Source organism: Mustelus asterias, chromosome 16 (assembly GCF_964213995.1).
Source record: "Mustelus asterias chromosome 16, sMusAst1.hap1.1, whole genome shotgun sequence".
Taxonomy (NCBI): Eukaryota; Metazoa; Chordata; class Chondrichthyes; order Carcharhiniformes; family Triakidae; genus Mustelus; species Mustelus asterias.
This window is the reverse complement of record NC_135816.1, coordinates 90,541,347-90,554,297: the sequence shown is the minus strand read 5'-3', so window position 1 is coordinate 90,554,297 and position 12,951 is coordinate 90,541,347. Positions and strand designations below refer to the sequence as shown.

Genomic DNA, 12,951 nt, shown 5'->3' with positions numbered 1-12,951 from the left:
GAGCTAAATGTAGATATAGTGATAGAATAATGGAGAATAATAAATACATAGACACATACATCCAGTCTTTGTTTTAAAAAAAACACAGGTACTTACTCCAGTTTCTGTATTTTACAGTCAGGTTTCCTCAGAGCCGCAGACAGAATTTTCAAGCCTGAATCACCCAATTTATTTCTCCCCAGTCTAAACTCAAACAAATCAATATCGAGAAAGAAACATAATTACTCGCGGACCTAATACAATTATTTGAACTTTGAAAATACCTAAGATACATGAAAAAAAAAATCAGGATACCATTCAGTAGCTTTTACCATTACTGAAACTGAAGTAAAAATGTAGAAGCAATTTAAAAAAAAGAGCAACATAAAACCAAAAGGCCCCTTGAACTTAATGTGCCTTTCAGTATGATCATGGCTGAACTTCTGCCTTAAATCCACTTTCTGCCCATTCCCCTCTTATGTTCACGACATCTTTGTCAAATCTCTCATGAGCTCCCTTGACCATCTATTGTGCTCCACCCTATCTCCACCACACCTCAACCCCCAAAAATATAACCCCCGTTGCATTTCTACCTCTCTTCAACTCCGAAGATGACTCTTTCTCCGTCGTCAGATACTGCCAGACCTGCTGAGTTTTTCCAGAATTCACAGTTTTTAATACCATACTCCTTGATTCTTTGAATGACAGAATGCTGACTTTCTCAAACTTAAATATACACAACATTGGGGAAGTTCCAAAGATTCACTGAGTTCTGCGGATGGGAAGTTCTCTCTCAGTCATACATGATTAATCCTTATTCTGAAATTGTGCACATGCTCTACACTCACCTGCCAGGAGAAAAAAATGCCTTATCTATCTGATCAATTCCCTTCAAAGTATCTTATTTTTCAATTATATCCCCTCTAAATCCATAGAACCCTGACAATGCAGAGGGAGGCCTTTCAGTCCATTGACTCTACACCAACTCTCCGTAAGAGCATTCCACCCAGACCCTCCCATCTGCCTTATCCCTTTAACCCCACAATCTGCAAATTTGAAAATGTCCTCCATTGCTAATCTCTTACTCCTATCCGTTAACCAATACTCCAACCATATTGCACCTAATCTATGGACCTTGAACTCACCTATTAAGATTTTGTTGGGCACGTTATTAAATGTCTTGTCGGAACTTCAAGTACATTAATTCTACTGGGTGCACATTATCTTTTCATTAGTTATATCCACAAAATTCTCTAATAAAATGTTTTAAAATAAATTTCCCTTTTTATAATGAATTACAACATTTTCCAGATAACTGGTGCCAAGCTAACTGGCTTGCAGTTCCCAGATGGCTTGAAGTTCCAAGTTTTCTGGAAACTACATGCCCTCCTCCTTGAAACAGCATTGCTGTATTTGCTAACTTTAAATCTGCTGGGATTGTTTTAGAAGTTGGGGAATTTTGGGAAATCGTAAGCAATGTACTCACTATCTCTGAGGCTGCCTGTTTTAGAATTCAAGCATGCAGGACATCTGTTTCTGGGAATTGGTCAGATTTTTTTCCTTCACCCTCTCTCCAATGCTTTCTCTCTGCTAACATTAATTATCTTATGGTAGATCTTATTCACCCTTTGGTTAACCTTAAAATATTTGTTGAACTTCACTGATACTTCTTCAATGCCTGCAGTAATTTCTTCTGTCTCGAAGGAACCAACATTTACATTAGCTCCTCTCCTACTTTCTGTATACTTGTAAAATCTCTTGCAACCTGTACTTATATTCCTGCTGGTTTTCCTTGATATTCCATTTTTCCTTTTTCTGTCAACTTTGTGGTTTCTCTTTGCTAGTCCCTAAAATACACTCAATACTCAGGCTTACTATTATACTTCCAAACATTATAAATCTTTTCTTAAATAATTTAAGGCTTTTCTTAACTTCCTCATCAGCCACAAATAGACTTGTTTTCTCCTTTAGTTTTGTGAGTTTCTAAAATGTATTTTGTTAAACATTGTGGATTGTTAAAATGTTTCCAATTGTCTTTACCATCAAACATTTTAATCTATTTACCCAGCTCAGCTCAGTCAGCTTTCTGCTCATACCTCTGGCTCGGTTGAGGCCTTTAGGACTGGAGAATTTCATTTCGAACTTCAGGTGAAATTCAACCCTAACATAATACTGTATATTTTCCCAATGGATCTTATACAGTGAGATTAACTACACCCTCCTTGATGCAGACTGCTAGATAGAAACATAGAAACATAGAAGTCCTACAGTACAGAAAGATGCCATTTGGCCCATCGAGTCTGCACCGACCACAATCCCACCCAGGCCCTACCCCCATATCCCTACATATTTACCTACTAATCCCTCTAACCTACACATTTCAGGACACTAAGGGAATTTTTAGCATGGCCAATCAACCTAACACACACATCTTTGGACTGTGGGAGGAAACCGGAGCACCCGGAGGAAACCTATGCAAACACGAGGAGAATGTGCAAACTCCACACAGACAGTGACCCAAGCCGGGAATCGAACCCAGGTCTCTGGCGCTGTGAAGCAGCAGTGCTAACCACTGTGCTACCGTGCCGCAGAAGATCTAAAATTGCTATGTCCCAATTTATTTCAACAGCACATTGTTCCATTAAATAGCTGCAAAAGCATTCCCCAAACGTCTCTTCAATTTGATTTCAGTCATTAGAAAAATAAATGCCCCACTCTCCTCCATGATTATTATCTTTATTACACGCTGCAGTATTCTGTGCAACATGATACTTAATAGTAAATGGGCTATAAACCACTTGTCAACACTTATTATTCCTAACCTTCAGCAACATTGATTCTATTTTTTTGTCTTCAGAGTTCAGATCCTTTGTTACTTGGTCATGATGACATCCATCATTATCAGGGCTACTCATCTCCCTTTTCCATTCTGACCATCGTTTTGAAATGTTATGTATGGTGGACTCTTTATTTACCATCCATGGTCACCTTTTAATGAAGTTTTGGCACTGATGATTAGATCAAAACCATTTCCTCTTTTTATCTATCGTTTTACAAATGCTTCACATGTTCCAATAAACATATTTTTTCTCTATTTTTAATTTGCTATTCTCCTTCACATTCACCTTATTTGCCAGCATACTATTACCATCAACTCTGATCCTTTCTCTTTCACCCTCCATATCTTTACCTATATTGCAACAGTGCTATATTTCTTGAATGCATTTCCAAATCACCCTTCCTGTAACTTGTTCCTGTCCTTTTAGTTTTAAATTAAATCCACAACCCTAGTTTTATATTTGCTATGATTCTGGTCCCTAACCGTGCATTCCATTCCAGTGCCCAAGAAAATCGACCCAATCTTCCCACAATATGCTAAGCCTTGTAGTTAATTCTCTAATTTATTTAGCTTATTAACTCAGAGGTAACAAAGATTATTAGCTTTGACGATCTGAATTTTAACTAGGATCCTAACTCCTCAAATTCTCATCCGAAGGCATCAGATCTAGTTCTACCTATGTAGTTGGTTCCTACATGCACCATGGCTACTCATACCTCTCCCACTCTACATAATCTTCAGCTGCGACACAAAATGTATGTAATCTGAGCACCAAACAGACAACGCAGTTTTGAAACTCTTAGTTGCAGAGAACAGTAACTATCCATTAACTATACAATTCCTCATCACTGCACATTCGTTGCCACCCACCACTGTTGAATAACATGCTCCATTGTGTCATGGTTAGTTTGCCCATGCAGAGTGTGGTCCTTGTTGTCATTCACATGGGCAAACATAACTCATGTATGTTTGTGAAAGTCGGGAGCTGAGGTTCTTCCATTACCACATACTAGATATCTATAATGGATGACTTGCAGTTGCACTCCTGTGTCCCTGGCAATTGCTCCAAAATAAGTTTTATTTAACTGTATGGCTGTTACTTCCCCCAGGAAATATGTTGCCAGGTAACCCTGCGTTCCATGATGCCCCAAATATCCGCAATTTTGGGCTCCAGCACAACTCTGAGCTAAGGTCCTCTCGACGCAGACACTTAGAGCAATATTATTTGCCTGGAATCAGGATTTTCGCCAAAACTCCCAGTTGCAGTTACAGAAAACATCCGGCATGCAACTCTTTCTAAAATTAGTTACTTAATTTATTAGTTAACTGGATAAACAATTAGTAAAATAAGTGGCAAATTGCAAACGTCTTTCTTCATGACAAAACTTGTGTAATATCGACTTGATTGAAGAATTAATTTTATTCAAAGAGCCCAAATTCATCAGGAATTAATAACTAATCTAATTATTTGCCATATTCATTCTGAATCTGCTTCTCCCTTATTTAACATAACTCCTTGTTCCCCTGCATTACGGGTTAACGATACAAACCATGAATTCACTACGATTGGCCCAAGAGTTAGAGACAGACCAATACCTCAACTCCTGGCATTTGTGCAGTCCAGGTCCCAGCCGTTGGAGTCCTTCACACTGAATGTAGCAATCCCGTAAATCGAAATGTTTAATTGTGTCACAGAATCGAATTACATTAAACAAGACCACACAGTCAATCGGGGTCAATCGCAGTCCATTGAATTTAATTGAGTCCACAGATTCCACGGTGCTTTGTATTAGAAGTTTATTTTGTGTCTCAAACAGGCAGTGCAGTGTATTCAGCAGTTTCCGTTTGCGGATTTCACTTGATGTGTCTGGAATCTGTGCTTTAACCTTCTCCATCACCCAGTCAATCACTTTACAGGTTGTTTGATGAATAAATGGACCCAGAAATTCCTCCAGGGGTCGAGCTGACTGTGGGGAGGAGAGGCCAGCAACAAAATGGAGAAATATCGCAAACCGCCCATCTTCCTTGTTGTGGGCCTCACTGAGGAGCTTCCCTGTGTCTCCGGGCTCTTTAGTGAGGAATTGTGCGAGTGCAGCTACAAACTCTTGGATGGTGAGATGTGGGAATGTGTAAACCACACTCTGGACAGAATCATCTCTCTCCAAAAGTTCCATCAGGAACCCAGACAGGAACTGGGAAGGTTGCAGATTGAACTTGATCAAATCTTCATTTCTAAACACAATCTTCTTCTCAGATACTCCTGTAAAGGCCATCTCACCAAGCTTCAGTAACACATCACGGGGGCTTTCAATGTCTCGGGCATGATTTTTCAGAATGTTGTAAATGTAGTAGGAGTATAGTTGAGTGATGGTCCTGGGAACTTGCTGCTGTTTCCTGTCTCTTTGAGAAAAGAAAGGGCCCAGTGACAGACCGACGATCAAGCAGTAGGAAGGGTTATAGCACATGGTGTACAGAATCTCGTTCTCCTCCACATGCTTGAAAACAGCTGCGGCCACTGCCTGATCTTCAAAAAACTTGCTGAAATATTCCTGTCGCTCATCACCAACAAATCCCAGTATTTCGGCCCACACATTGATCTCGGCCTTTTCCAATAAATGTAATGCAGTGGGACGGCTGGTCACTAGCACTGAACATCCTGGAAGCAGTTTGTGCTGTATTAAACTGTACACAATGTCAGACACTTCACACCAGCATTCGGGATCTGTGCACATGAACTGAGGTTCTGTATTTCTCCGATTGTCAGCAAAATCAATACTGTCCTTGAATTCATCTAAACCATCGAATATAAACAGCAATCCCTCTGGGTTCTTCCAAAGCTCCCTAAGAATATTCCCAAAGTAAGGGTACTGATCCAGTATCAAATTCCTCAGGTTTATTCTACAATTGATAGTGTTCAAATCCCGGAATTTAAAACTGAAAACAAATTGGCAGTGTGGGTATATTTTCCCAGTGGCCCAGTCATAAACAATCTTTTGTACCATTGTTGTTTTCCCAATCCCTGGGACACCGCTGACCACTGCTGACCTCCCAGAATTGACTTGCTGAAACATCCTCTGGACTTCTTTGAACAATTTGTTCCTCCATAAGAAAACACTCTGGAACAACTGATCAGTTCGGATTTTTTCCAGTTCTCTCCGGAGATGTTTCTTTCTCCACTCTTCATGGTCGCGTCCTCTTACCAGCAGTTCATGTTCTACAAGTGTCCGATCTCGAACAGTAGAAATGACCGTTAGCTCAGCGTATCGATGAACCAGCTGGAAAATCTTAACCCTCTCCTTTAATAGGATAGTGTTCACTCTCAGTGTTTCAGTTTGTACTCGCAGTGTCTCCTTGTGTCTCTGTTGAACATCTTCAATTAGAACAGACATAAATGGTTCCCAACGTTAATTGTAGGGACATACAAAATACATTTGCAAAACAATTTAACTGAATAGTTGAATTTGATTTACAGCTTCAATTGATATGCATGTAGAAACTAAAACTTAAGTTACTGAATACCCAATTTGAAAGTGATGGACTGCTGAGAAAACTTTTCAAGTCGTAACTTGATTATGATATTTACTGAAAACGGACATCACTAAGAGGTGCATTGCAATAGACATTCTAGTATGTGAACACTGAAATGACCAATGGCAATTATCAGCTGCCTAAATGTGCTGTCTAAATGGGTAGGTGTTCACACGGATTGTTAAAACACAGGTGCTAAACTCTTATGGGGACAAGTTTCAGGCATGCTTTCTAAAGTATGGTGTCTACAGGAAGTGGTACTATTTGCGAACAGATATAAATTCCTCTGTAATTTTACAATGGGATAAAAATAGACAGTCATCCGATTGGAGATTCACTGCTATTGTATCAAGCGGTGGGTCGGTGATCTTGTGCATTTGCATGTCCCATAATGGAAGACTGTTTTGTACTCGACTTCCACAATGTTTGCATTTCACATTGGCTGGCAATGTCTGGTACTATTTACATATAGGAATGGAGAGATTGTGATTGTAACTGTCATTATAACCGGCATTGGTTATGTGGGGTACTCATATGATACCAGCAGAGAAAAAAAAACATATGCTAAGCTTGTCCGTGTCAGCTCTTTGCAAGAGCAACGTAGCTAATCTCAACCCATCATAATCTCTTCAGTTGTTTACCTACTTCCCTTTAAAATCTATGATTCAAACTGCCTCTACTAAACTCTCAGCGAGAGCATCGCAAATCCTAACAATTTGCCACATGAACAACATTCTCCATCAAGTCACCTTTGATGCTTTTCTCATTTATTTTACTTTGATGTCCTCTGGTTCTTGGCCACCCCTCCAGTGAGGACCGTTTATCCCTGTCTGCTCTGTCCAGACCACTTATGATTTTGAACAGCTCAATCAACTTTCCCCACATCTCCCTTTTGCTATGGAATATAGCCTCAGATCCACCAATCAACCTGTATAACTCCTGAAACATTTTTCATAGAGGGATGGAGTTTTACAGCACAAGCAAGAGGCTTTTTGGCCATCGTGTCTGCGCTTTCCATCCAGCATCTGTCTATTCTAATTCATTTTTTCTGCACTTGATCCGTAGCCTTATATGCTGTGGCGGTTGAAGTGCTCATCTAAATGCTTCTTAAATGTTCTGACAGTTTCCATCTCTACTCACATTTCAGGCAATGAGTTCAAGATTCCCACCACTAACTGGGTGATTGTTTTTCCCTGAAATTACCCTGTTCCTCACCTTAAATCTATGCCTTGTGGTTATGGACCTCTCTACTTAGGGAAAGTTTTTTTTCCTATCTACCCTATCTATGTCCCTCAATTTTGCACAACTCAATCAGGTCCTTAAAATGGATTTTAAAGAAGCAGATAGGCTTTTACGACAAAGATATTTTTATAGTCACCTTTGCCAATACTAGTTTTCAAATCCAGATTTAATTTCAGGACACAATACCAGTTACCATGATCAGATTTGAATGCATGATCCAGCCCATCCGGGCTTGTGGATGAATCCAGTGATATTACCACTATGCCACCAGCTGCCTCCTCTCCAATGTTTTCAAACGCTTTCTAAGGTATTAAGCCCAGAATTGGACAAAATACCACTGTCTAGGCCAGACCAGTATTTTATGTCATCGTAACTTATTTGCTTAATATCTATATTTAACAAACCCAGAATCCCATATGCTTTTTATCGCTTTCTTAGCCGACACTCCAACCTTCAATTACTGCTGCACATTTACTCAAAGTTTGATTTTTTTTTGGCATCAGTTTGGAATTTTACTCTGTTCTGTATTTCCTCTCCCAGTTCTTCCTACCAAACAGTATCACTCACACATCTTCTCAGAAAATTCCATCTGCCACAGGTCGCCTATTTGACCAGCCTCCATATGTCCTCTTGGAATCTTTCACTCTTCTCCTCACAACTCACAACAGTCCAAACTTGGTTTAATGTTCAAGTTTTGCAGTTGTGCCATTTTTTACACATAGACCTTAACATAGATCAAGAAAACCTGTGCTTCTAATACCAACTTCTGGGTAATTCCACTTTCTAACTTCTTCCTCTCCGAAAAACTACCATCCACCACTAAAATCTGTCCTTTGTCACTCAAACAACATTTTATTCATGCTGACAATTTTCTGCATTCTATGGGTGCAAGCTTTGATGACAAGCTTGTTATTTATCAAAAGCCGTTAGAAGGTCCATGTATTCCACATCAAACAAAGTTATTAGCCCTTTCTGCTAAAAATGGAAAAGCTCAATCAAGTTAGTTTAAAATGATTTATCTTTTACAAAATAGTCTCATTTTTCCTTCGCAAATTCACATTTGCCCTAGTGATGGTTAATTTTGAGCAGAGTTGTCATTTTTGATCAGTTTTGCATCATGAATGTTAATCCATCTGTTGTCCACTTGCTGAGTTTACCCTTACAACTTTTTTGAACAGGAGTGAAATATTTATAATTCTTCAGTCTCCTGGTACTAGTCTGTCTCTACCAATATCTGGAACTTCCATCACTGCTTCACTCAGTATTCTCAGATGCAACCCATTTGATACCTATTAAATTTATGTTCCCCTCCACGTCTTTCACGAGATCATGAACAATCCCTTTGCCCTTGCCTGGCATCTGAGAGGTGCAATGCACACTGAGAGAAATGGACATACAAAGAAAAGTACAGCACAGGAACAGGCCCTTCAGTCCTCCCAGCCCGTGCTGACCATGATGCCCAAACTAAACTAAAACAAAAAATCTTCTGCCCTTACTTGGACTATATCCTTCAATTCATGTAGCCATCCAGACCCTCTTGAATGTGCTATAATGTGCCTGCTTCCACCACCTCCTCTGGCAGCACATTCCAGGTACTCTCAACTCTCTCCGTAAAAAACTTCCCCTGCACATCACCCTTAAACCTTCCCGTCTTAACTTGAACCTGTGCCCCCTTGAAATTGACATTTCTTCCCTGGGAAATACATGCGCAGCTAATCCATTTTCATATATTTAGACTAGAAGCCGACTGGCTGAATGGAGTTTTAACTTTTAATATGCTGACAGATCTTCAATCAAGCAAACCTGATTTTTTTGGTTAAAGTTGTTTTTTTCACTATGCTGCATTTTCCTTGTGGCGAGTGGCCTGGAGTTTGTCAAAGGACAGAAGGTGTCAGATTCAACAACTTGTCCTTGGCATGGATGAGTTGTGAACAGACTCTTGGAGCCAGTGTTCCTTAGGTGAGTATTGGAATGTAAACAATGTGCACTTCGATGATGAAGCCTGAAGTGACTAATGGTACTATGGTTGGATTTGATTGGCCTAATCAAACTATGCAATTGGGGTCCTGATCAATTCGTTGGCTGATTATCAAGGAACTTTTGGAGTTTTAACTCTGCTAACATCAAGAGCTTGTTCAGAAAGGCAGTGTGTAGAACCCGGGAACCAAGTTCACAAGAAGTGGTGGAGTAGTGGATGAGGTGGAGGGCTGTTGTAGGCTGCAAAGAGACATAGATAGGATGCAAAGCTGGGCTGAAAAATGGCAAATGGAGTTTAACCCTGATAAATGTGAGGTGATTCATTTTGGTAGGACTAATTTAAATGTGGATTACAGGGTCAAAGGTAGGGTTCTGAAGACTGTGGAGGAACAGAGAGATCTTGCGGTCCATATCCACAGATCTCTAAAGGTTGCCACTCAAGTGGTTAGAGCTGTGAAGAAGGCCTATAGTGTGTTAGCTTTTATTAACAGGGGGTCAGAGTTTAAGAGCCGTGGGGTTATGCTGCAACTGTACAAGACCTTGGTGAGACCACATTTGGAATATTGTGTGCAGTTCTGGTCACCTCACTATAAGAAGGATGTGGAAGTGCTGGAAAGAGTGCAGAGGAGATTTACCAGGATGCTGCCTGGTTTGGAGGGTAGGTCTTATGAGGAAAGGTTGAGGGAGCTAGGGCTGTTCTCTCTGGAGCGGAGGAGGCTGAGGGGAGACTTGATAGAGGTTTATAAAATGATGAAGGGGATAGATAGAGTGAATGTTCAAAGACTATTTCCTCGGGTGGATGGAGCTATTACAAGGGGGCATAACTATAGGGTTCATGGTGGGAGATATAGGAAGGATATCAGAGGTAGGTTCTTTACGCAGAGAGTGGTTGGGGTGTGGAATGGACTGCCTGCAGTGATAGTGGAGTCAGACACTTTAGGAACATTTAAGCGGTTATTGGATAGGCACATGGAGCACACCAGGATGATAGGGAGTGGGATAGCTTGATCATGGTTTCAGATAAAGCTCGGCACAACATCGTGGGCCGAAGGGCCTGTTCTGTGCTGTACTGTTCTATGTTCTAAGAGACAACGCCTGGAAGGAGAAGAGAAAAAAATAACTGATTCCATGTGACAACAAAATGCTGGCCAGTTTTTAATTGCAAGTGGAAATCAATCTTAAGTGACAGATAGTGAGTATTTGGTTTATGTATTGCAAGTATTTACTGCTTTTTAAGCAGCGTAAAGGAAATCGTGTTTAAGTATTTAAAGTCGACTTTGTGCCTTTATTCGCTGCAGAGGTTAAAATGCACATGTTTGGGCAACATAAACGGCACTCCAGATGTGACCCGATAATAAACTGTAAAAGTTGCTCCCAGTTGGACACTTAAAACTATTAAGTGATTTTGAAATAAACTGATTTTACTCTGAGCGAATAAATGCTGTGCAGGGGATCCTAGCTTAAAGAGGGGCGGTCGTAACTTTATAGCTGGCCGTGAGTGGGATTGAAGACCTATCTTTCGGTAGCATTTTTGGGGAGGTGGGTTGATTCACTTTTTGATATGAAAGGCGTAGGGGGAGTAGGAAGTAATGTTTAGCACAAAGCAAGATCCTGGGCTAAGTTGCCTGTCTTCCTCCCTTAGTTTAATCTAGAAGTAATGGGGAAAATGGCAGAGTATTCAAAATGGGAAGAAATGTTAAGAGATTATCTCCATTAAAAAAATGGACATATTGGGAGGAATTTTGTATCATTACTGAAGAGAATCTGGGATCTGTGGGTCAAAAATGTTAGAATGAAGGGCGTTGAGCTCAAGGGAAGCGAGCAGATAAAATGAGTAAAGTTACAGCAATTGCGAGTTGTTTGGGGCAGTTACAGGGAAAAGAAAGCGAAGTTAAGCATTTCAATGATGAACTAAGGAATGCAAGGTTAGAAATAGAGCAACTACGAGTAACAATGAGGGTGAGAGAGGATGAGTCACAGCATGTTGTAGATACAAAAGTAAAGAAAGTGCAAGAGGATGCTACATTTAAAATGGATAGTATGGAGAAAGAGATAGAAGGCTTTCAAGTTAAAGTGGCAGATCAAGAACAAAGAAATCAAGCAAATATGCTGCACATGGTTCGGATTCAGTGCAAAAAAGCTTATCATGAAAGGGAGTGAGCTATTATTGAAAAGGATGACGCAAACAAAAACTGTGTCCATGTTAAGAGAAATGCACAAATCTGCAAGCAGCAATTTAGGTTTTACACCAAGTCAGTAATGAAAAGCAGGCTTCCGCAGCTGACCGTTCTAAGTGCCAGCGAGAAATTGAAAAGTTGAAGTCATAATTATCGATACAGTCGGGAATGATGTGCGCTTTTGAGACAGTTGAGGTGCAGGATGAGGATAATGCAGTAGATTGGGGTGCTTTGCAGGCAGCAACAAATCAATATTTAGTACATCATGAAAATTGGGGACATTCAACTCTTTTTCCTGTGGGGCGAGACCCTTCAGCACTTCCAGAGCCACCTCCTGTTCCAATGAGCCCGATAACAACTCAACGTAGCGGGGGTGATGAGTCTGAGAGTGTTAGATATTCAACTCCATTCACGGTAGCACAGTTAGCTGAGATAGCTAAGAATGTTACTGTATTTGAGCCAGCAGCAGACCCGTTTGCTTTCCTTGAAAGTATTAGACAGCAGGGTGTGCTTCATGGGTTGGATGAGGCAGAACAGGTAAAATTATGTGTAATGTGTCTTAGTCCAGCTGTGCAATCTGCATTGCCCGATCCGCAAAATGTGGGGGAGGGAACATTACTGGAGATGAAAGAAGCGATTTTAACTGCAATTGGATATAATAAAGGTGATCCAGTAGAAGGATTGAATCGGTGTAGACAGCACAAGGGGGAAACATCCTTTAGCTTTTGCCAGTCGCTTATGGATCCATTTTCAGAATGTTTTTGGGGAATTACAGAGACTGCATTTAGCTAAGGAAAACACTGTTAAATGGGTACGGACTTTGCTATCACATGCTACTGAAGGGAATCGGAAAGCTTGTGCGTTTTTGAACTAATTGATGGAACACAAATGAGGCATGGGCTATAAGGCGTATGACCTGAGCTTGGGAACAGGAAGTACAGGATTTAGAAAAGGAGAAAAATAAAGCTGCAAAAGGTGGGAAATGCTGCCAGTAGAGCTTCTAATTCTGTCCCTGTGTGGAGAAATGAAGATAGAGGGACAGGTAATGGTGTTTACTCACGGGGAGCTCCACCATATGAGTCCAATGGTAGAGGTCATTGTATGGGTGGTTCTAGGCTTATAAAGTCCAAAGATGTGCGAGTTAGGTTGATTGGCCATGCTAAATTTCCCCTTAGTGTCCTGAGATGTGTAGGTTAGAGGGATTAGCAG

At 40.5% G+C, this 12,951-nt stretch overlaps 1 protein-coding gene across 2 annotated transcripts in view; it reads right to left on the bottom strand.

Annotated features, from left to right (window-relative positions):
- The window catches only part of LOC144505283 (NACHT, LRR and PYD domains-containing protein 3-like), a 103,368-nt gene that overhangs the window by 4,136 nt on the left and 86,281 nt on the right, over nt 1–12,951 (bottom strand). For both annotated transcript variants that reach the window (XM_078231353.1, XM_078231355.1), the window contains exons 7-8: nt 4,415–6,188; nt 97–183 (exon numbers count right to left, since the gene is read on the bottom strand). In XM_078231353.1, coding sequence (XP_078087479.1) covers nt 97–183; nt 4,415–6,188 — 1,861 coding nt within the window. The remainder of the gene's footprint in view (nt 1–96; nt 184–4,414; nt 6,189–12,951) is intronic.